Below are 26,262 nucleotides of genomic sequence, written 5' to 3'. Positions count from 1 at the left end.
ATATTATTGAGTGAAATGATCGTGTATTAGTTGGTTGGTTACTTATAAATATACTCCCTCTTAGCATGCATGCACTAAACAATGTATGCGCAGGCTTGATGAATCGTGAAGAAGCAATATAATAATAATAATAATAATAATAATAATAATAATAATAATAATAATAATAGCGGTTTCAGCGTTTGGTAGGTCGTATAGGACTGTCGCCGATTCCTAACATCGCAGAACATTCACAGCATTTTATCACATATATCACTCACAAAAGGGAATATTGTCCAAATATCGACATATTGGTACACTTAGCAATGATGCGTCCTATATAATGCCTGGTTGTACAGATTAAGGATTGCGAAATTGCATTGTTAATTGGACAAAGTCTATCTCATTTCTTTGAGTGAGATGAATGTTGTGTCTGTATGATAGGCGGATGCTCAATGGATAGACACTCGGTTGTTAATGCTTTTGTAAATAAATGTCAATTGGAAAGGAAAATGAAAGTGTCATTGTACCTTCATTACAGGGACATATTTTGCACTGATTTTACTGTATATTATTAAGCATTGGAGCCGTCCTAAGTTAAAACTTCTGATGAACTCAATTAATTTCGTTCTGGGTATGTAGTTAGTACAATTCTTGGTAAATTGACAAACTAACTTTTATTGCTGTTATATTCACTTCACTAATTGATTACTGCTTATTTGTGGATAAAGCATCAAGTTTTACTAAAATTTAAAACGAACAAACGTTTTAAGTAACTTTAAGAAATAAATGTGTTGTGTGAAAGCAAGTCTAACCGACACGAAACTAATTATACTCGACGAATTTAATTTCAGTTGGAAAGCGACAGTCGTGATGCCGCTTGTTACACCCGATGACAATCTATAATCTTCAGGTTGAATGGAATTTATCACTATGATCACTTTGAATTATTTGTATTTATAACATCAGTGGTTTTTAGTGTGAAAGTTTTTGTTAATCATACGATGAGCTCCAGAAGAAAAGATCCTCTTTCCCCTTCTGGAGGAGATTACGATGTTCCGTTCTTTACGGTCGCTCATTACAAGTCACCAACTTCTGCACCTACAACGTACGAATTCGCATCCCCGTATCGGCCCAACGCAGTGACCGAGGCCACAAATTCTGTTAACGGCAAGACAGTGAGACGCATAGTACCCCTGAATGAGGATAGAACAATCACGGATCGTGACAATCGTGATGCAAAGTTGTTCCCGGATGTGATATCCGTTGCAAGTTGTCCCAGGAGCTCGTATGATCCGAGTCTGGGTCGAACGATACCTAGAAACTTTTCGGATGGGCGACTGGATAAAGCGGTGTACCGACAAGATAAAGATTTTATACCAAGTTCCGTACTACCAAGGAACTTATCGGACGGTCGATTAGACCAGTCATGTTTACGGTCTTTCCCCGAGAATATCGAAAGAATTGAGCCACCATTACAAGGTTTTAGTGGAGAGGGAGCTGGAGAAGCTTTGTGTGGTGATAGTTTAGAACTCGATATGTCTCCCGTGCAGCTTGCTTTTGGTCCAAGTTTGCCAGGCGAATCTTGGTGGCCTCCTGACGATATCATTTCTCCTTCTGAAACTTCACCTCCTTATCAGCTCCCTCCGCCTCACGAATCTGAACTTCAGAACAACGGACGTCGATCAAGAGGTCGTGAAAAAAATTCGGTGAGTTCTATTCCGGAAACACCGATCTCGAAGACTGCTCAATCCCGATGTAATTTAGACGAAATCCCCGTTAAAATGTCAGTTAATTTTTCCATAAGTCCTCCTTCACGTCCCAAAATTAGGAAAAGAACTCCTGATCCCCCGGGGCAGAAATCTAAGCCCACTACCCCTAATGGCATGATTGACGCTCCCAATTCCGGCTTCGTGAGAGCGGCCAGAGTATACGAAGACGCAACGGTCAGTGATGCCGGGGAATTTTTGTTCCCGGCATCTGGGGAAATCCCTCAAAAAGTTAGTGAAACTCTCCAGCCTTCTTTGTCCAGAAAATCTTCTTGCAAAAAGCCTAAAGTTATATTCGAAGAGAACGAATCTGGTCCATGCTCTGATGTGGAACGCAAGGTGGACGATTTGAACACATTGGATGTAAAGGCATTACCCGGGAACTCTAGTACATTAAAGTCAGCAATGGCTGTTGCCGAAACTAAGTTGGCACAAAAAGTGATTGATGCAGCCATATCTAAACTTGAAGATTCGGTTCTGCAACCATTAACGGTGTTTGAAAACACAGTGGACACTACGCATAAGGATTTAAAACATATGAAGGATTCTGGAAGAAGTCGCTTGAGTTCTCAGTTGCGAACTTGCAAGCCTGAAATCGCCCCAAAACCTTCCCAAGAACAAATCGAGTCAGCTAGTCGAAGAAATTCCGCCGTGGATCATAACTTCGATGTTTTGAGACTATCAGCAGAAATTTCAATAGATCCTCCTCTGAAGAAATCAGACCCTTCAATGTGCTCCGCTCAACCTAACGGTAAGAGTCTTATACAGAGAAACTTGAACGAGGCTCAAGAAAGTCCTCTTGTGTGTAGAGACGATCCATCTCGAAAATTTGAGGTTATTATTACTTCTGTTAAAGGATCACAAGTTATTACTTCTTCATGTGGCTACACATCAGCTCCGTCCCAATCTAAGGCACAGTCTGTTCATCCGGCAGTTCAAGTCAGAGCACAGGTGCAGAAACCTACAAATTTCAGTCAGAAACCTCGAAAAGATGTAGTTGCCGTTGCTAGATCTACGTCATCTAAAGATCAAACGACGACGTATTTAAAGTCACCGACGGCTCCTCAGCGACGACAAAACGACGTCATGAGCAACGGCGAAAGAAACACAGCCTCCAAATTCATCGAACCTTCCGCTTCTCATGTTTCTTCCGGAAGACAGAATAACGATATATCAAGAGTCTCTCCAGATGTGAAAAGAACAGACACTACGGCCAGAACTCCTGACGCGACGCATAGAACTCCTCCAGTAACACCCAGAACTTCTTCAGAATTTACGCCAAGAACTCCTCCAGTGACGCCCAGAACTTCCGAAGTTACGTCTAGAACCCCTGACGTGAGACCTAGAACTCCTAGGACCCCACGGACGCCCAGGAGCAAGTCCAGGTTCAATATTTATACCTGCTTTTGCCTCATGAGAATAAATATCATCACTTCAGTCTGCAATGGCAATTGGAACATGAAGTTCGTAAAGATTTGACTCTTATTAACACAAAAAATTTGTCAGAACATTATACTAAGAAATATAATTTCATTTTACGCATACTGAAGTGATGAATTTATCAAATTCTCGAACGGCAAAAGAACTAAACTTATTCATTGATTGTAACGCTTTTTTTATTTCTGCTTTCGCATGTGTTTCTGTTGTTGAGGTTTCATTTAAAAAAGAAAAAGTTATTAGTTTGAGCGCCTTTTTTTACTCGAGTATTTAATTATGAACATTTGGGAGACAAACCAATTGGCGATATTGGGAGGCGGTTAATTTTTTTCATTTTTTTGGTGAAATTTAGAAAGTTGCGGCGAGAGTTAACGAGAAAATCGCGGATTGATTGGCTATAACTAAATTGAAGAAATTGAACAGTCAGGTTCAATGCTGGAAAATGGAAATGAATTGTACTTAAATTTGAAATTATTATGTGCATGGCAGAATGGTGTGAATTACTGAGTCATATGCTCGCCATTGTATTAGAGTAACTTGCCATGATGTTCTAGTGAAAATTATTATTTATTCTCACAAATTATGCCTTTTGCATTGTGTAGTTTCATCACATTTGTTGTCAGTATCTCAGTTTCATCACATTTGTTATCTTTTTAGTTTCGCGGTCATTAATTTTGTCTTGATGTGCTGTTAAATATGTATATTAATTTTATCTTGAAGTGCATGTTAAATATATTAATTCTGTTATTGCGTTCAATTTCGTTCTCGCAAGTGCCGTTTTGTGCACCATTCAATTAAAGGTACAGTATTTTAGGAAGATGCCCTTTTAATTTATTTTTCGCTAGTTAAATTTAGATAATTATTTCTTCAGTTTTCGGATTCTGACGTAGAAGTATTTTAGAATTTATGTTGCCCTGTAAGAATTTGATTACACCACATGATACAATGCGGTATAAATTCGGTATATTTAGTTTTTATGTTTGTATTTTGATGTCCTAAAAGGTATAGTTACTTTTATTATTATCTATTTCACGAGCTTTTTATTTCGATATGTATACTAAATTTAATGTATTTGCTTCACTGAAAACTAATCGCGTTTTAATTTTCGTGTCTTTTGTTTCCTTTTAAAATTTTTATTGGCAGGTTCAATCCCGTCTTGAATTTTTGTCGTATTTAAGTTCAAATTGTTATTTTTGTATACTTTAAAGGGTACGTCAAAATTTTTGCCCATTATTTTGAATTCTCATGCTTTTATTTGTATTACTATTTTTCGCGAAATTTTACCGACATTTCATGTTTTATACTTATTTTACTCATTCAAATGTTTTTTATTGTACTGCAAAGAAGCAAATATTTTACAATGTTTTATTGATGCACGTTCATTAATTTTGTGTATCTGTTTGCTTCATTTGGTGAAAGTTTTAATGTTGTGGCTTATGTATAATTTAATTAGTTATCCTTCAATTAGGTTGTTTACTAGATGTTAGTCATACCAGCACGGTAACATTAAAGCATTACTCGTTTATAGTTTTTAAATAATTGTTCGAATTTATGCAAGCATGTGATATATTCATATATTTCATAATTCTTATCACAAATTTTCTAACGGAAAACACATGTAAAATTGCAATCTAGTTAGTCCTCAGTCTGTGATGTCAGTTTAAAATATTTATTGGACTCAAAACTCTTCTTCAAGTACACATCCAGCATTTGCAGAACTACAATTTTGATCTTTCTATGAAACTCTTCTATCATTAACATGACTCAAATGAATTATTAGGATGGAGCACACAATTTATATTATTTTCTAACAGAATTCACGAATGTAAATCGCACAACACCAAAATTTTGTAACATACGAATGTGTATTACATAAACACAAATATTTTTTAACAAATTTTTTGGGCAAAAATTGATTTTTTCTTAACAAAACTCACGAATGTGTATCGCACAAACACTAAAAGTTTTTAAATGTGTATTACATAAACACGAAGATTTTTTAACACATTTTTCAACAAACCACTTGCAGAGAACCCAGCTTCTGCCTGGAACTTGACTACGACGAGTTCCCTCAGTCGGACACTGAATATTTAGCTCTCCTACACGCCAAGATCGCAGAGGCTCACGAGCGACAACTGCTGCCGTTGAAAGAAGACGTCGCGGATTGGCTTGCCAAGCTACTAGGTGAGTGAGATTGCCGAGGTAGACTATAGGATTGGCTTGCCAAGCTGCTAGGTGAGTGAGATTGTCGAGGTAAACCATAGGATTGGCTTGCCAAGCTGCTAGGTGAGTGAGATTGTCGAGGTAGACTATAGGATTGGCTTGCCAAGCTGCTAGGTGAGTAAGATTGCCGAGGTAGACTATAGGATTGGCTTGTCAAGCTGCTAGGTGAGTGAGATTGTCGAGGTAGACGTAGAGGACAGGCTTGCCAAGCTGCTAGGTGAGTATAGACTATAGGATTGGCTTGCCAAGCTGCTAGGTGAGTGTGATTGTCGAGGTAGACTATAGGATTGGCTTGCCAAGCTGCTAGGTGAGTGTGATTGCAGAGTAAGGCGTCCCAGATTGGCTTGCCAAGCTGTGCAATCTACTGCTGTTGATTTTTTCCATAATATGAAAATTGATTTGTTTTGTATGTACGCTATGCGGTAATTTTATAAATCTTTTTACCGGAAGAGAGTGCGAAATTTTTTCGTACTCTTCCGGTAAATTTCCTGTAAACAAATTCTTGCAGAAAAATTTAGTGTAAATATTTTAAATTTAAAATAAATTCGTCTATTAATTATAAGAATTATTTAAGATAGTTGACAGTATTTTTTTATTAATGTAAATTTTGACACAAAATATACATTAAACATATCCTGGGATTCTTAGAAACTCCAGGTCGGCCGAAAAAAAGACGATTAATTACATTTAGACGGATAATTACATTTAGATTACATTTTTAGATTAATTACATATAGACGATTAATTACATTTAGAGGAATAAATGTTTGGATTAATTTACGTTTAGATGAATTTATAGGAGGGAAGTTTATTTCATGTTGACGTATAGTAGGCCTCTGTTTTTAGGCCTTAATTTTGTGATTGAATACGCGAGGTTTCTAATTGCCGCGTTTTGTCGCTTGTTTTCTTAATTAGTAAATTAAATTAATTTTCTACGCTTTGCCTTGTATTGACATTAGCTAAGAGACTTCCTAAACCGAACTGAAGCGCGGTAAAGCTCAGTCAAAGCCGCGAAAATTCATTCGAATTTTCATTATATTAGAATTGCAAAAAATAATAAATTTTCGAATAAAGATTCCGATTCGCTGAGAGCTGAGTGTTATTATTATCATTTCTTTTAGCTAATTTCTGCTTGAAAATATAGAATAGAGTAAAAATAAATATTAATAAAGTAATAATAAATATTAATAAAGTAATAATAAATATTATTAAATAAAGACAAATGATATAAGGTATATAAAGTTATAAACTATTTCTATAATTAGTTATGCGCTGTTAGTCTATAATGTTGTGTTTGGTTATCATAAAAATAAAAGGATTAAGAGAATTGTAATGGACGAAATAGTTCGTGAAATTTGTTGCAGTCAGTTGTTAGTTTATTTGCTAAACTTGAAGAAGTTCAATATCTATATTGTGGCGTGCCGTCGGTTTCGACCTCTCATGTTAAACCCATGGTTTTAAAACCATATAATAAGGGTTTTTTGGGTTTTAAAACCAAACCCATGGTTTTAAAACCATAGAATAAGGGGTTTTCGGGGTTTTAAAACCAAACCCATGGTTTTAAAACCATAGAATAAGGGTCTTTCGGGGTTATAAAACCTAACCGATGGTTTTAAAACCATAGAATGAGGGTTATTCGGGGTTTTAAAACCAAACCCATGTTAACGTCGGGTCAAAAGCTACGGAATGTTCTCACATCCTCGCTAGAGTGTTAGCATCACAAGTGTAGTTTGCTTCTTCTTAAAGTAATCAATGTCGCCATGGAACTTATTGCACTGCCGCTTAGACCTTCTTAGCTTCTCTTAGTGAAAAGCACCCTTTTGGATTTTCTTCATAAATTCGTTGGAAGTGTTATTGCCTTTTCAAAATGAAAGGCAGTCGCGGTTATTTCCTGCAGTCAAAAACGTCGCGACACTGTAACACTCGGAAAAATTAGTAAATATAAAAAATATAAAAATGGTTATATTGTTCAAATATACACATTATTACGATCAGCACGAGCAAAAAGCAGTCGTTGTCCCGATATCTCTTTTGCCGGGCCAAGCTGAGTCAATATGACCCAAACAACATTTAAAACTGCACTGTCTCATTCATGTCTCCGAGTGAAGAGTGTTCAAAATAAAACTTGAATTTCAAATAAAAAGATTGTTTAATGGGTTAAATATGTTTATTGTTGGTCGATATTTCTGATTAGTTTAATAAAAAAGTTTTTGCGAGGTGCGTTGACATCATGACCGGCGTAGCACAGCTAACTGAAATTGCAAGTGTAGACACCGTGGATTTTTTTGCGTTACTTCAAATTTGATGAATAAGTTGAATTTTCTCCAATATTAGACATATGTTTAGTACATTTCTTGAACCTAAACTTCGTGTTTCCCCTTAACCTATAGCTAGTTTTTCTATTTTATTATGGTGTAATTCTGAAATTTGGAACAAATGTACAATTTTTAAGACCTAAATTTTCACAAAATGTAGGTATAATATTTGCATCGCAATTTTGATTTTCATTTATAATAATGAGTACTGAAATTTCAATTAGATGTATAATATTTAGTGCGAAATTTAAATTAAATGTATATTATTTAGTCCTAAAATTTAATTCAAATGTTTGATATTTAGTACTAAAATATCACTCTCGTCTTTTATATTTATTACTAAAATTCCAATCAAATTTTTCAGTATATAGTACTAAAATTTCTATCAAATGTTCATTATTTACTGCTAAAATTTCAATCAAATGTTTATTATATTATTTATTAATAAAATTTAAATCAAATGTTTATTATTTATTAATAACATTTCAATCAAATGTTTTATATTTAGCATCAAAATTTAAATCAAATGTTTTATATTTAGTACCAAAAATGCAATCAAATGCGTTAAATTTAGTACCTACTAACATTTAAATTAGATGTATAATATATGTTTTACAGGAGATGACGGCCTGATAATTTAGTACTAAAATTTAAATCAAATGTTCATTATTTATTACTAAAATTTAAATTATATGTATATGTTTTACAGGAGATGACGGCTTAACTCATCTTAACCTGCTGGAGCGTCTAGGCACCGGAGTGCTGCTGTGTCGTCTCGCTGACATCGTGAGCCTCAGGGCGCAAGAAGCCAGGCAAATGGGACTCTCAGAACTCGTACGTAATCTAACTAAATATTTAATACGAAGTATGATTGTAATTGTGCTTGGAATTGTGTAATGCTAAGTTTTTTTTTAATTATTTCGTGGTAATTTTTCTTACACGGAATCATGTCTAGCCTAGGTTTTGTAAATAAATTTTGTTTATTTATTTCGTAGTTATTTTTTTAAGCGAAATAGTATATTACCTACCCATTTTTGTAAGTATTTTGTTGTAAAATTTGCGTGTTACCTTGTACTAACCATGTGTTTTTTTCATGTACCACGACTGAAATTATTTATTATTTCTTTATTTACGAACAGAAATAATCGCTTTTGTAACTCCATTTGAATAACCAGTTCTGAAAGAATGCTCCAAAAATTGCGCTGCACAGAGATCGGCATCGAAAGCATTTCTATGTTCAAAATTTTATCCAATGTCTGGCACTGCAATAAATGTGGCTATCGGGTTCTTTTTTAGTGTGTGCCTTTCAAGGGTCAATGGGAACGAGAATTTAAAATGGATCGTCGTTACAACGGCGGTTACTAGCCCCATGAGGTAAGACGAACCTGGAAATGTGAGACGAGGGAACGTGAGACGAGGGAACGTGAGACGAAGGGAATGTGAGACGAGGCATTTTTGAGAAATTCGAACACAGTACACCAAAAATTATTACGAAATATTGAGTTCAGTATAATAGTATAGTAGTTTTATAGTAAAGGAAAATACCAGCTATAATATTAAACCGGAAGTTAAAATCACAGCATGTGAGAAGACGAGATATTTCATCTTAGTTCATTTGCAGATTTCTCCTGAAAGTGATCAACTGTGAATAAATTTTGATTGTTTTGATGGAATAAAGTATTCTCTATCGTTCCTGTGACAAAGACTTATCTTTATAATCATAAAATCCGATGAAAAATCTTCCTAACTAAATTGTGGAGAAAGGCTGTGGTGCCTGTACCTTGTAAACGTCTTTATCCGTATGAAGATTGCAAACCACTGTTGCTTCTCAAAATTCGTATGAATACGTAATCTTGTAGTACGTTATTTCCAGCCTTCCTATCGCAATTGTTCTGCCCAATGCGATACTCGCTCAATGGTTGTAGCGGTTCAATGGTTGTAATGTTTCGCTCGATGGTTCTATCGGAAACGATTATTTAAGAATCTTGGTCGTGACCTTAGGTTTTGTTGAGGCTGATTTTCTGAGAATTGTTCAGAAATATATTATATATATTTCTGAATATATATAATATAATATATTATATATATTTTGTATAAATATATTATATATAATATATTTTATCAATATATATTATATATATTACATCTTCTTCTCAGACCATATATTCTGAGAATTGTTCAGCCTCTTTTTGCTTTTCTCACTGGGAATCAAGTTTCTCGATTTGTGCTAAAAAATGTAAATGAATTTTATTAAATTTAAAATTTTAAAGTTGAAATGCAATCAACAATATGAACTATTATCCATTTATTTGATATAATTTGTGCAATAAAATAAGAACTATGCTTGCACTATTTTCGAAATTTCATATTTACGTTCGTCCATTAGCTTTACGTTCGTCCATATATTTCATTAGGATTAATACGATTAGAATACTTTTTCCGTGGCCTCTTGGAGGTGCCGTGACTGCCATTGATTTAAATTAAATACATATCATCTTTGCCTCCTACGAAATGCCACTACTACCCTTAATTTGAGTTAAATATGTATCATTCTCTTTAAATTCTCGTGCGTGTTCATTTTTCGTTTACTATCAAACTTTTGTTTAGCGCGCCCTTAAAGTTTGTTTGAACAAGACGTCACGACAATTACTTTGTACAATAATAATATTAACAATATGAATATAATTATTGAATAATGCGTAATTATAAGAATAAGAATATACAAATAGTGAATCTTATATACTCCGTACAATAATAATATTAACAATACTAATAATAATAATATAATATTATTAATTAATAATAATAATGAAATAATTATTAATTAAAATATTAATAATTATTTATTATTAATTAATAATAGAGAATAATATTACGATACACATCGTATAACAATAATATTAACAATACCAATAATAATAATGAAGATCCTTGTCTCGCAGGAGGTGCCGAGACTGCCCTACAAGACCTGGGACCGGGCTCGGCAAGGGTCGTTAAATAAATAGTATAATAATGTTAACAATACTAATAATAATAATGATGATTGTAGTATTATAATGTTAACAATACTAATAATAATGATGATTGTCTCGTAGGAGGTACCGAGACTGCCCTACAAGACCTGGGACCGGGCTCGGCAAGGCTCGTTAAATAAATAGTATAATAATAATATTAACAATACTAATAATAATAATGATGATTGTCTCGCAGGAGGTACCGAGACTGCCCTACAAGACCTGGGACCGGGCTCGGCAAGGCTCGTTAAATAAATAGTATAATAATAATAATAATAATGCTAATAATAATAAAGATCCTTGTCTCGTAGGAGGTACCGAGACTGCCCTACAAGACCTGGGACCGGGCCCGGCAAGGTTCGTTCTTCGCGCGAGACAACATCGCTAACTTCCTGCGCTTCTGCCGCCGTCTCGGCGTGCACGACAACCTCCTCTTCGAGACCGAAGATCTCGGTCAGTCTTCTGGGCTTTTCTTAACTACTTGCTAACTACAATTTACTTATTAGATCATTATAATCATTGCTATAATAATTAGTTATAATAATAATAGGGATTAATATAATAATAATAATGATTACTTTGTAGATGTTTTGTTTTTGTATTTTTTTTAGCAGTAATAATGATTATTATAATCATAATTATAATTATTTAGCTTCTCCGGTGATTGATCTATATGGTGATATATGTTATTCATATTATTTTATCTACCACTATTTGTTTAGTATCCAATAATTGTCAACGTATTTCATAGATTAAGATGACAAAAGTTTGTTTTTACTATCATGATTGAAAATAAATTTACCACACTGCAATCTTTAATTAATATCATTAACATAAGTTTCGCGTTATGTAAATCATTTTACTATTCTTTCAATGCTAATATGAAAACCGTTTTAAATAGTAGTTTATTATCTGAATTAGAATTTTTATTTATATTTTTTATTATAATTTTATTCTATTTTTAGAATTGATAATATTTTTAAAATTAATAATTCCTAATTATTAACTTAAAATTTGTATGTCTCATTCAAGATATGCAAATTATTGTCATTTTTGTGATGACCGCATCACTATCATTAATTATTAATGATAGTTTTTTCTGGTTATTTTTAATCGTTATTAATATTTGGTTTTTACTGGTTATTTACACTCGTTATTAATAATTGGTTTTTACTGGTTATTTATAATCGTTATTAATAATAGGTTTTTACTGGTTATATATAATCGTTATTAATAATAGTTTTCTACTGGTTATTTATAAGAGTTATAAATAATATGTTTTTCACTAGTTACTTATAATCGTCATTAATAATAGGTTTTACTTGTTATTCATAATCGTTATTAATATTAGATCTTTACTGGTTATTGGTTATTTGTGATCATTATTAATAATAGTTTTTTTTATATAATAGGTATTATTTTAAATTTTTTTTTTGCTGGTTATTTATAATTGTTATTAATAATAGTTTTTTTCATATATAATAGGTATTATTTTAATAGTTTTTACTGGTTATTTATATCGTTATTAATAACAGGTTTTTATGTATAATACCAGTAGGTATTATTTTAATAGGTTTTTTTGCTGGTTATTTATAATCGTTATTAATAATAAGTTTTTACTGAATATTTATAAGAGTTATTAATAAAAAGTTTTTCACTGGTCAATTATAATCGTTATTAATAATAGGTTTTTTGCTGGCTATTTATAATCGTGATTAATACTAGCTTTTTACTGGTTATTTGTAATCATTATTAATAATAAATTTTTTATATATAATAGGTACTATTTTAGCAGGTTTTTACTGGTTATTTATAATCGTTTTTAATAGTAGGTTTTTTGCTGGTTATTTATAATCGTTATTATTAAAAGCTTTTTACTGGCTATTTGTAATCGTTATTAGTAATATTTTTTTATATATAATAGGTATTATTTTATTAGTTTTTACTGGTTATTTACAATCGTTATTAATAATAGCTTTTAATGGTTATTTATAATCATTATTATTAATAGCTTTTTTATATATAATAGGTATTATTTTAATAATTTTTTTACTAGTTATTCATAACTGTAGTTTAATTGTTCAGTGAGCGGCAGCGGCGGGCGCACCGTGGTGCTGTGCCTGCTGGAGGTGGGGCGCCTGGCGCAGACCTGGTGGGGTCTGGAGCCTCCCTCCATAGTCAAGCTGGAGAGGGAGATGGAGGGGGAGGAGTGGTCTGCCAGGTGAGTGGCATGGGGAGGAGTGGTCTGCCAGGTGAGTGGCATGGGGAGGAGTGGTCTGCCAGGTGAGTGGCAGGGGGAGGAGTGGTCTGCCAGGTGAGTGGGAGGGGGAGGAGTGGTCTGCCAGGTGAGTGGGAGGGGGAGGAGTGGTCTGCCAGGTGAGATGGAGGGGGAGGAGTGGTCTGCCAGGTGAGATGGAGGGGGAGGAGTGGTCTGCCAGGTGAGATGGAGGGGGAGGAGTGGTCTGCCAGGTGAGATGGAGGGGGAGGAGTGGTCTGCCAGGTGAGATGGAGGGGGAGGAGTGGTCTGCCAGGTGAGTGGGAGGGAGAGGAGTGGTCTGCCAGGTGAGATGGAGGGGGAGGAGTGGTCTGCCAGGTGAGATGGAGGGGGAGGAGTGGTCTGCCAGGTGAGTGGGAGGAGGGGGAGGAGTGGTCTGCCAGGTGAGTGGGAGGAGGGGGAGGAGTGGTCTGCCAGGTGAGTGGGAGGAGGGGGAGGAGTGGTCTGCCAGGTGAGTGGGATACGAATAATTTAAACTCAATTCTTAAATAATAATAATAATAATTCTTCATCAAACAGCATAAACTTATTTTGGTCCATGAATAAAGTTATATTTTATGACAAAATACTAGTTGTCTGTATAGAAAAATTAATAAATTCATACTAGAAATTATCTTCTCTGGCTTGAAAAATCATAATAATAAAATAATAATAAAAAAGTAATAATATTCTCTGATATGATCAATGATACTATCAAAATAACAATAACATAGTTATAATATTCTCTGGCTTGAACAATCATAATATTAAAATAAAATTAAACAAGTAATAATATTTTCTGGTATGAACAATCATTATAATAAAATAATATTAATAAATTAATAATATTCTCTGGCTTGAACAATCATAATATTAAAATAAAATTAAACAAGTAATAATATTTTCTGGTATGAACAATCATTATAATAAAATAATATTAATAAATTAATAATATTCTCTGGCTTGAACAATCCTAATATTAAAATAATAATAAAGATATAATAATATCCTATTTTATATTCAGGTCTGATTCTTCCCTGGCTTAAAGAATCCTAATATTCAAATAATAATAACATAGTAATAATATTCTCTGGCTTGAACGATCCTAATATTAAAATAATAATAATAATATAATAATATCCTATATTATACTCAAGTTTGATTCTTCTTTGGCTTGAAAAATCGTAACATTATAATAATAATAATAAAATAATAATAACATAGTAATAAGATTCTCTGGCTTGAACAATCCCAATATTAAAATAATACAAAAGTAATAATATCCTATATTATCCTTACGTTTGATTCTTCTTTGGCTTGAAAAATCGTAACATTTTAATAATAATAACAATAATAATAATAATAATAAAATAATGTCTTCAGGTCTGATTCTTCTCTGGCTTGAACAATCATAGTATTAAATTAATAATAAAGTAATAATATGCTCTGGCTGGAACAATCAATATATTCAAATAATAATAATAAAGTAATAATATCCTATATTATATTCAGGTCAGACAGTGGATATTCTAACGCGTCGTCCCCGCGGGGCAGCTCCCTGGCGCTGCATCCCTCAGCCCCAAGTCCCCCCAGTGACGGGGACGCTGCCAAGAACAACAGGTACAACAATAAATAATTACTTGATGTAATACACAGTGTAATCAGTGTACTTAGTAGTGTACTCAGTGCACTGAACTGTATAAACAGTGTACACCGTACTGAAATGTGTACTATGTACTGAAATGTGTGCTCTGTACTGAACTGTATAAACAGTGTACTTCGTACTGAAATGTGTATGCAGTACTGAAATGTGTACTATGTACTGAACTGTGTACGCAGTACTGAACTGTGTACGCAGTACTGAAATGTGTACTATGTACTGAACTGTGTAAGCAGTGTACTCAGTATATTTAACAGTGAACTGAACAATGTAATCAGTGTACTGTTTCTCTGAAGTACTCAACTTCATTTTCATATCGAATCATTTTTGGGCTTTTTCTTATCTGTAAATAAGAACAAATATTAACATTATTCGTACCATAAATTCGTTTTCGTTGTTGGAAGTCAACTAAATCCTATTTATTCGTTTAACTAATCTTCGAACTTAGTGGGATTCGAAGAGGGCTAAAACAACTTATGCAAAAATCGGTGCTTGAAAATCTAATTTTGTGCTTTTTAACAACACTATTTCTGCTACAAAAATGATTTCAATTAATTTCATTTATTAACCAACATAATATGTTTGTTTTAATGTTTCTGTAGTTTAGTTTTATTATCGTGGGTATATGTCGTGTCGTTTTGTGAAGGTTTTGTTATTATTATAATAGTCGAACAGATGGGCTTGCATGCTGCTTGCTCTAGCATCTCTAATGTCTACTTATTGATTATGTTCTGATTAATTACAAGTAGAAAAGAGACCCTTAGACCCTCAGTTCAAATGAGGGTTTCAAGTTCTTGCCATGATTGCTCTATATTTATCATATTTAGACGTGAAAATTAGATGCATTATCCATTATAGTAAGTTCATCTTATTCTGATGTGGTGACTAAACGTGTTGAATTAAGCATAAGTCACGGAATGATTTTCAAAAATTAGATATTTTAGTTCGTATTTCATTCATGTTATCAGATGCATTCCATTTTAAATGGTAATTAGACCATGCACAACTAACTTTTTAAACCCCATTTCTGTCCTGCCAGTTTAAAAGTATTAACATCTGAAGGTAATCAATCATGGGTTTAAAAGTTCCTCAAATCCTGCGTAGTGTTTGTGGTGGTCCTAACATTTCATCCCCTTTCTTCCCCTTCCCCGTGGCCCTTGTTCCCAGACTTCGTTCAGCCCCATGTCATCCCCCACTGGGTCTATCTTTACCCTCCCCTACCATCCCCGTTGGGGAACCTGATGTCATAGACATCGCAGTTGTTGTTGAAAGTAACATTCCGTTGTTGGCTTACACTAACGGCACCTACAACGCTACCTACCATGAATGCAACGCTGCTTCTAACTCTAACGGCAATGGTTCTTGCGACCATGACAGACGTGACTCCCCTGGGGGATTCAAAGTCCCTTATGCTGGGGGATTACAGCTTGCTGCTACCCCCCACAAAACAAAACCGGTGGGGGCGCGGGGCCCCAAACCAACTCCACCCCCGAAACCGGAGTGCATCAAACAGGCCATGTATGCTATCGTGAACCGGCCAGACTCGCTGCCGGGGGCGTGTACAAGGTAATGGATGAGATATTATATTGAAAAATAGCTTTTCTTATATTAAACAGCTTTTCTCAAATGAAAAGAGACTTTCTTTTATAAAAAAACAGGCCATGTATGCTATCGTGAACCGGCCAGACTCGCTGCCGGGGGCGTGTACAAGGTAACGGAGAACCAGGTATTATGTTAAAAATGGCTTTTCTTATGGGAAAAACAGCTTTTCTTATGTAAAAAACAACCTTTTCTATGTATAAAATAGCCTTTCCTAAATGGAAGGAGACTTTCTTCTATAAAAAGAGCCTTTTTTAAATGAAAAGACACATTCTTTTATAAAAAGAGCATTCTTAAGTAAAAAGAGACTTTCTTGTAAAAGAGAGCCTAGATTATATAAAGGCAGCGAAAGATTATTCCTAAAAATATTTTTTCTAACACAAAAAAAATTATCTTGTATAAAAAAAGGCTTAGGCAAAGAGAAATTACATTCAATGTAACAATGAAAGCTTGTAGGTTTGGGGGCGTAAACGCGAAAAAATTTTGTAGAGAAACTGAAGGTAGGAGAAGGATAGTGTGAAAAAAATCGAGACTGTTACGGGGTTTTTACTTGTTAATTATTCGGCAAAAATCAGAAATAGGTCAAGTTCAGTGGCTTACAAATATCATTTGTATCGCATTAAAGACGACTTCTATTTACCCTGCACCTATTTTAAGTTGAACGAAAAATTTCCCTGCTATAACTAAGCGCTTTTCTCGAGTTGAAGTCAATGCGATATTTACCAATATACGACTGACTAGTTCATTTATGACGCGAGACGCCGCTTCTGTAAATAACAAAATCTTATAAAATAAGTTCAAAATTAACGAAAATAACTTATTTAAGCACTAACTGTTCTTGCTTGAGAGTAACTATTTTAAACTAAATGTTACTGGGAATGTGGCATGGATGTGTCAGAGGTCTTGTGTCTAATATATATACGTCATCACTACAACTGTTGATTATGCACGTCATCTATGTTGATATCATCCCTTTGTCTCTTGCTTGTAAATTAGTTGTTATACATTGTGCAAAAGTCGGTGATGAGTAGTAACGATTTTTTTGCAGGAAGCTGGTTGAAATTTTGTTTTGTGTGGGATCATTAAAATAATCTATTTTGTTTGATTCGCAAACTTAATTTCGTTGGAAAAGTAGAGGTTATTAAGTTAGATATAATTAATTATTAAATTGTATTCCTGCACGTTTATTTCAAATGGACCTAATCAGTAAACATTATACAGGATACGAACGTAGTATAATTCATCAGAAATGATAATTATTCTGATGAATGAAGAATATTAATATAATTATTTGCTCGTTACACCTGATATATGTTGGGGCAGCGTGCTGAACTTGGATAATGTTGAAATGATTTTATTTTTTTTCTACTATCTGTTTAAAACTTTTTAAAATAAGATGAATGACTAAATATATTTGTCTTGCGAATGAACTTCTTGGTAGTTTTTATAATTTAGTTTGTGTTGATTACTTGTGATGAGTTTAGAATTAATGAGTTTTTATGTACCCTAACATTCCATACAAGTTTATTTATATTTATCGTTTATCTATACATAAATTACTTAACTAGTCACATTATTACAATAAAGTTTATCCAATATATTTATGTGTTCTTCAGCGCTTACCAACTACTGGCGCTTCAGGTAATTTTTTTTTATTTTCTGAGATTATTCAAAAAGATGAATTATTCATTTTATTATAAAATATTTTTGTCGTGAAAATTAATGTATTTTAACACGACCTTATTTTCAGGGGTTGGTCTGGAACGATCAAAAGATGATAATTTATTTATATTATTTTTTTGTCGTGTAAATTAATGTATTTTAACTCGACTTAATTTTCAGGGGTTGGTCTGGATCGAAAACCACACCCAGCACCCCAGCCCTGACCCCCACCCACACCCCCAGGACCCGCCTCCCCATCGCTCAAACCCCCCGGACCTCGGGGAGGTCGACCCCCAACACAACCCCTACAACGCCAACACAGTGTAATCATTTTAAAACCATTAAAACCGTTATTACGTGAGAATTTCTGGAGAATTTCTTTCAGTATAATCATTTAAAAAAAACGTTATTACGTCTGAATTTGTGGAGAATTTCTTCCAATATAATAATTTATTACATATGATTTAAAAGTATAATTAGTATAAATTCTTTTTTCAACGGGTTTCTAAAGGGCATTTTGCGTGAACGATGTTTGATTTTAAAGGTTATATGTTGCTGATGTTTAATATTAAAACTTCTACGCGAAAAAATGTGCAGTATATGAATATTTTAAATGCTAAAACTATTATCATGTTATTATAAATAAAAAATATATATTTAGCATTTATATACTAGAAAGTATCTTTTCTGGCTTGAACAATCATAATATTAAAATAACAATAAAGTAATAATATGCTATATTATCCTCAGGCCTGATTCTTCTCTGGTTTGAATAATCATAATACCAAAATAAATAATTGAATAAATTATAATTAGAACGGGGTCCCGCATGCTGGTGGATTGCTGGGTCGTAATAATCAATTGCTACTAATGTAATAATTAATAACTATTAATAATTAATAACTATGTAATTTAATTTTAATTAATTTAATTCAATTTAATTTAACTATTAATAACTATGTAATTAACTATGTAATAATTAACAACTATTAATATTTATTGTACCATTAATGTTACTAATGTAACAATTAATAAATGTATAACTATTAATATCTATTGTACCATAAATGATGTCATCACTGACCAGGTCGCCGCTATTTATCCTCGGCACCAAAACAAGGATCGCGAACCCCAACTTCGAGGATCCCCTGCCGGACCCCCACCTCACGGACCCCCCAACGGACCCCCCAGCGAGGGTCGGCGGCTTTTGTGACCCCTCAGAAGAGCGGCCGCCCCCCCGTGACCCCGGCGCGCCCCCCCTGTGTCAGGGCTCAGGAGGACGTGGCTAAGCTCAACCGCGACCTCGACAACAGGGTAAGTGTTGTTTATTATTTATTAATAAATAGAATAACTCGAAAATAAATATTAATAAATAAATAAATATAAATTTATAAATTTATTAAATAAATTATAATATAAATTTATATAATATATAAATATAATATAATATAAATATAATATAAATTTATTATATTAAATAAATTTAATATAATAAATATTAATAAATATTTATTATATTAAATAGAATGACTCGAGCAACTAACTCGTTAGTGCTGCTCATAGGTGGCGTAAATTCCTGTTTTGAGTTTAGTTTCAAGTTATTCGAATGATTCAATTCAATTTATTATTTATTTGTTTTATTTATTACTTATTTATTCTATTATATATTCATTCTATTTATTCTTTATTTCTTTTATTTATTATTTAGTAAACTTTTATTTCCAGTCCGTCTATCACTTGGCATTAAATCTTTCATTGAACGTAAATAAACACGTAAGCTGACATTTTCTCTTTATTATATATTTATTTTAGTTGTTATTTATTTATTCAATTTATTATTTATTTATTCTGTTTAGTTTTTATTTATTAAATTTCTTGGAAAAATCTAGTTGAGTTTTTTTTTTTAAATTTCAATTATTTTGTTAGAAATTGTGTTATAATTTTGGCCTAAAATTAAATTTGAGTTTTGAGTTCAATTTTAATTCAGTAGAATAATCTAATCGAGTATTTGTTAAATTTATATTTTATTTTAATAACTTCAAGTATTTGTTAAACTTCAATTTGTTTGAATAACATCGGGAAGCTTGACTAGAAACATTAATTCAGTGTAATGATTGTCTCTAAATCAAAACCAATTTTGGTTTGAATTTCAATTCGGTGACCTGCGGCGGTGTACAATCGACCCAGGACGCGTGTAGTTTGTACAGGAGGAATTACAAGCATGAGATATAACTTAAGTTGGAGAGTGCCTTAACTTGTTAATCCTAACTTTTAACTTGTATCCTCTTTAACTGTCATCCTTTAACTTAGATTGAACTTAACGTTAAACTAAACTCCGATCGTGAATTGAAAATTTGTCTGATTCAATAACCTATAAAACATTGAAGTGATAGCTATAACGAATGATGATAAAAAAGTAACATTTCTGCACTAGAAACAATTTCAATTGAGAACGTATTCAGAATGAAATTATTCGCATTTTACGAATGCAAAATTAAAGTTTTTTCAATTACAATTTTTTGAGAATTAGATTCAATTGCTACTAAAGTAATAAATAATTATTGAAATTATTTATTGAAATTCAATTATTATTTTATTATATTATTATTATTTATATTATTATTATTTTATATTTCATTACTATTATTATTAGTGTTATTGTTGGAATTCAAATTATTGAAATAATTTCTTATATCATTCAGGTTGCCGACATTGCACGCCAGACACGCGGTGTGTGCGCGTGTACGGAAGCTTCCTGCACGCGCACGCACATCAAGAAACTGGCGGACGGGAAATACGACGTATACGGCAAAAGTGTATACGTTAGGGTCGGTACCCACCGTGTTATACTTTCTCATTTCTCTCATTTACATTTTTTGAATCGTATTTTTAATCCGCTTAGAGATTCAAATTTCTGAGATTTTCGCTTCTTAGATTTTCTATTCTAGGCTGGCCGTCTCATATTTATCGTTATATTTTAAACTTCTTATATTTCTTAGATTTAAAATTCTTCTTTCTATATTTCTTATATTTAAAATTCTTCTTTCTATATTTCTTATATTTAAACTTCTCATATATTAAACTTCATCTAATCCTGACGCAGGATTGCTACTTCGTTACTCAAACAATTTTTGTACATGTAATAATGATTTCAAATATCAACTCATGAATCTTTTTCCGCCTCTTTACCGTTTGCAACGGCGTTGCCATTATTTGCAGTTTTTATTTTGCTTCCTCGAGGAATAAATCTGCCTTTTGTATTTATGAAATATTGCACATGTTTATCATTGAAGCTTTTTTTATATACAGCTGCAACTCATATGTCATGAGTTTAAGTTTATTGATTATAAAATTTTATCTTAATATTTAGTTATTGTTGACAAGGCTGCTACTATTATCCGAATAAAGTCATTTTCTAAAGTAGTCTTCAAATTACAACGTACTTTTCTTCAGTCATCTTTAAATAATGTCATTTTTAAAGATCGGATTCGATATCAAGTCATATTCTTAAGCCGTAGTTTAATAACCAAGTCATTTTCTAAAATTTTCGTTAAATAACAAATCCATTTTCTCAGGTCATCTTTGAAAAACAGTCATTTCTAAGGCCGTATTCAAGCAATTCCATCAATTTCTATTAAAATAATTCGTTTTTAAATATTTCATCGTCACGTCAATTTACAAAGACGTCTTTGAATAACAAAGCCATTTTGAAAAGTTGTTTTTTAGGAAAACGAAGTCATTTCCTCAGATTGTCTTCAAAGAATACGTCAGTTTCTATTAAAACAATTATTTTTTTAATTAATTCGTCATCAAGTCTATTTTAAATGACGTCTTACAATAACAAAGCCATTTTCTGAAGTCTTTTTTAGGAAAACAAGATCATTTTCTAAAGTTGTCTGTAAATTTTATAATAAAATTAAATTAAATGTAAATTGTCTGTAAATTAAGTCATTTGCTGCTGCAGCTGCTGAAGGACCGCCACGTGATGGTGCGCGTGGGCGGCGGCTGGGACACCCTCGAGCATTACGTCCTCAGCCACGACCCCACACAGGTGGGGACTTAGGGGGTAGACTTTGGGGACTTTGGATGGTAGGCTTTGGGGGCTTGGGTGGTAGACTATGGGGGCTTGGGTGGTAGACTTTGGGGGCTTGGGTGGTAGAGTATGGGGGCTTGGGTGGTAGAATATGGGGGCTTGGGTCTACCAAGACCCCGAAGTGGGCGACTTTGGGGTTGTTGGAGACTATGTGGGCTTGGGTGGTAGACTATGAGGCTTGGGTGGTAGACTATGAGGCTTGGGTGGTAGACTATGAGGCTTGGGTGGTAGACTATGGGGGCGTGGGTGGTAGAATATGGGGGCTTGGGTGGTAGACTATGGGGGCTTGGGTGGTAAATAGTTTGTGGTTTGGGTGATGAACATCTGGTGCTATAGTTGGCTTTTGTGGTTAACAATGGGGCAGGAGGTGTTAAAATTTATAAAATTTACTTCATATTGCTTATTATTTCAATCTTTCTTAAAATGTTTAATAGCTTGATGATATATGCCATATGGTATGCATAAGCTCATCAAAAGCTTGTTTGTATTTTCTCACCATCGATTTAGATTTAAGCTTAGCTCGGCAGTACATGAAATTATCCTGAATTTACAGGTAGTTGTATTCAACACCCCCGGATCAGAACCTTTCCTGCACATCCGGTCCCGCTACCGCTCCCCAACCCCTAGCCGTGGCACGGCTCGCTCGCAAAAAATTTCCAAGCGGTTCTCGGGCTCCAAGCCTGGTTTGAATGACGACGCTCCTTCCCAGCCAGACTTCGATAACTCGTTTGGTTCCAGCCAGTCACTTTCCGATGGATCTTCCACACAGTCCGAGCTAACCGAGGGCGGAGACAAGGAATTGGTTGATACTCAAATGGAGGAAGCAAAAATCTTGTCCGCGATTGAAACTTTATCGAAGTCTATGTCCCCATCGTCTAAACAACATCATTCTTCTGGTTTCTATAACGGCGAAGGCGCTAAGGTTTTGGAAGCTCTTGAAGAATCCCCCACAGACAATCGCGCTACAAATGAAGCCATTGATCTAAATTCTAACGGCGTTTCTTCGGCGGTGGAAAATTCCTCTGACGAACAAGTGGCAGTAAAAGAAGACGTGCTGTCTCCATGCCCTTGTGAAATTATTCCTCCTCTTGGGGCTGTAACAGAATCATGCCCGCCTGAACTCTTCGCTGTATCTCTGACAGACTCTTGCTCGTCTCAGTCAATGTCCAGTGCCCAGTCAGAGTCTGGCAATACTGGCAGCACAATCATCAATCCACAAGCCAGTCTCTCTGATTCTATTTGTTCATCGACGCTCCACGATGATGTCGATGATCCAAAAATGGCAGAATCGTGCGATTCTATAAGCTCCATGGAAAAAAGCCAGGATTTGGCCGAGACCGCAAATTAAATATCGTCAAGCTTCTGGAAAAGATTCAATGACTTTTAATCACGTTGCTGTTATTAGACCCGTGAAAATCGTTAATACCTCGGGATTTTTCCTATGTGATATTAGAAAGTAGGATTGTGGGTAGATCATCGAGGAAGATGGATTAGCGTTCTTGCAGCTTTACACGTAGCAGAGATGTTGTCAAGCTTCAATTTCTTAAAATATTTGTAGTATAAATCCTTGAACGATCTGAAACAGGCATGCAGAATGCAGGGTTTACACGATACGAAATATTTTTTTCATCATCGCCCTCGCTATATTCATAGCACAAAGCTCGCAAATTAGTTGCCGCTGTTTGACGCTTCGTAATCCCTGTGGATCTTCTTCTTTATTAACGTGTTGGTTTTTATGACTTGTTACCTTCATGACTCGTTACCGTAACTTAAGGACGATTATCTTTTAGGGTTAGTATAAGTATTAAGAGTTAAACTTCAGCTCTGCTTAGGATCTTCTGACAATTGATGAGCGATACAGCAGATAGCACGGAGTTGAAAGTAGCTTTGATGGTGAAAAAAACAGGGTTTATTATACTCATTTCAATATTAACGGCAGATTGCGTATGCTTTTTTTGTTGAAACCGTTTTATCAGAAGGTTATTGTTAATCTTAAGACAGGCTTAATAATTTGAGAAAATTGTGATGAAGAAATTGAACAAATGTAAACAACAATTTCCAGAAGACCTGTTGAACGAGACCAATTAAGACCTGTTGAATTTTTACTTCAAGTTGTTTTACAATTTTTCAGTCCATAATTTGTTGAATAAATGTAAAACTTTTTACGTCGCATTATATTTTTACTTTAATTCATTAACTGTATGGTTCATACGTTAACGTTTACTACTTGATATTTTACCAATTTTGCACGTACGTATTTACTTTTTAAGTGTTTTAACTTCAGTCAATATCTCGATCTTATTATGTTAAGGAGATAACCTAGTGTACGTGTTAATGCATTGTTAAAACTACAGGTAAATTTAACCGTGTCTAATATAGAGTGCTAAAGCGTTGTTAAAACTAAAGGTAAGTTTAACCGTGTCTAATACCTTGCCTTTACCCTACCTAGCCTTTCGAATCTACCAAAGACACCAGGCCGATCTCTTTAACTTTGTAAGGCGGTCTAGAAAGTCTAGCTATGAATTTTAATATTATTTCATTGTGTTGGTCGTTTAGCTAATGTTTCCAATGTAGTGTTAATCGTTAGTTAATGATTTTAATCTCCTATTTTCCTTAATTTTCAAGCTGCCATGAGAATTATTAATGTATCATTCAGAGAAATCAGCGAAACTTTGTTCAAATATCCAAGCACATTTTGCTCTTATGTGGGTCATTTTGACCCATATTATCAAAGGAGCATTTCATTGCTACGGCCGCTCTATACTCGTACAAGAAAGTGTGTCACTATTTATAAAAGTATATCCTGTCCCAGCGATGTGAGTAAAGCTTAATATGTTTTGAAAGCTTTTGGAATTTATTTAATAGCTTTTCGATTAACAGTTATTACATTTATCGCTATGAATGTTGAGGGATATTTTGTATGAAGCTTAATGCTAGCATGGGCAATTTCATCTTTGGTGAGGCACGGCAAATAAAAACGTATCCTTCTGTGTTGAATTAACATTTCTTCATAAGCGGCACTTAATCTAACTTAAGTTTGTGGTCACAAATTATCGCCATCTCTTCCATTTAAAGTTTATGAACTTTGTATGTAGTCGGTCTAGCGTGCGTACAGTGAGAAGAATGAGGGAGTCATACACTGTTAGAAAAATTACTGTTAACGGTATTACCGGCGTTTCAGTGGCCGGTCGGCACGTGAAAAGAAACACCGTGTCGCCGTTTTTATTCTAATTTAACACTAGAAATCCGTAGAATATCTGATAAAAACGGCAACACAGTTTATTTTCACGGGGCGACCGGCCACTAGAACGCCAGTGGGACCGTTTTTTCTAACAGTGTGATCCTAATTGCGGTGCACTTGTCCTCTTGTTTGTCATCCTGATCCTATTTTCAGTGGTTGTACATGCCTCAAATACCCTTAAAACCCATTTGTGTCTCTGAGTGTAAGTGGTTCTTGCTTAGGTTCTTATAAGTCGGCATTTGTTCCCTTATAGATATTATTTGTATAATGACTGGAATATTTCCTTATTATGGTCTTTTCAACTTCGCATGGCTCTCTCTCGCCTTTTCATCCAATATTTTATACCTTTTTCAACCCCTTGTTGCCCGGTTTCTAGAATTTAAGATTAGTTTAAATTTCACATCTGGTCATTTCTGACGTGTAGGAGTTTTTGCGACTATAGCTTTACTTTATTAACTTTACTTTATTCACGACTATCTGATTTCCTTGCAAACTATTTTTCCCTTGAAATTTAGCGATGTCGCATAGCTGTGCGATGTCCATAGCTATCCGATATTCACGGACATCTGACACTTATATGGATCAATAGCTATCCAATATCCATGCAAAAATTTTTTCCATGCAATTGAATAGTTTGCTTGCAACGCTTTCTTGGAAATTTGAACGATATACCTACGCCGATTTTTTTTCTGCTAAGTTAAAAAATAACCTGGAATTTTAGTCGCTATGTTAAAATTTTAGTCTCTTTCTAAGATCGATAATCCTGGGCTCAATTTTTTCTGGAGCTCTCATTTAATTGATAAAATAATTATTTTTATTGGCGTGTAAACGTTGATGTAATGTTGTATTATTGCTCATGTTACCAAAATTTTAGGCAACAAAAACGTTTCTGACTTTTTGAATTTTTTTTCGTAATTTTCATTTACAGTAGTGAAAAAGCATAGAGCCTAATTCTGTATAAAAAACTAAATCGACAAAAATTTGAGCAACGTTTCTGTATATTTTTTAGTCGCTAG

General features: G+C 34.0%; 1 protein-coding gene across 1 annotated transcript; it reads left to right on the top strand.

Annotated features, from left to right (window-relative positions):
* The first annotated feature begins 800 nt into the window (after positions 1-800).
* LOC108672977 lies at positions 801-23,733 on the top strand. Its single transcript, XM_047881600.1, has 13 exons — positions 801-3,133; positions 5,215-5,369; positions 8,433-8,557; positions 11,049-11,190; positions 12,823-12,958; positions 14,504-14,611; positions 16,029-16,164; positions 16,310-16,362; positions 18,093-18,235; positions 19,000-19,226; positions 20,615-20,740; positions 21,877-21,963; positions 22,559-23,733. The coding sequence occupies exons 1-13, from the start codon at positions 984-986 to the stop codon at positions 23,351-23,353; spliced, it is 4,383 nt and encodes a 1,460-aa protein (XP_047737556.1). The 5' UTR covers positions 801-983; the 3' UTR covers positions 23,354-23,733.
* The last annotated feature ends 2,529 nt before the right edge of the window (positions 23,734-26,262 follow it).

The sequence above is a fragment of the Hyalella azteca genome, unplaced genomic scaffold, assembly GCF_000764305.2.
Source record: "Hyalella azteca isolate HAZT.00-mixed unplaced genomic scaffold, Hazt_2.0.2 contig8360, whole genome shotgun sequence".
NCBI lineage: Eukaryota > Metazoa > Arthropoda > Malacostraca > Amphipoda > Hyalellidae > Hyalella > Hyalella azteca.
Note: the sequence above shows the minus strand (reverse complement) of the source record. Positions and strands in the feature narration are given on the sequence as shown.

Excerpts from the sequence above, each read along its gene's own strand:
- LOC108672977 (XM_047881600.1), top strand. The coding sequence starts at position 984 with ATGAGCTCCAGAAGAAAAGATCCTCTTTCCCCTTCTGGAGGAGATTAC. Across the intron at positions 12,959-14,503 it reads GGGGAGGAGTGGTCTGCCAG|GTCAGACAGTGGATATTCTA; the intron begins GTGAGTGGCATG and ends TATTATATTCAG. Across the intron at positions 16,363-18,092 it reads CTGCCGGGGGCGTGTACAAG|GGGTTGGTCTGGATCGAAAA; the intron begins GTAACGGAGAAC and ends CTTAATTTTCAG.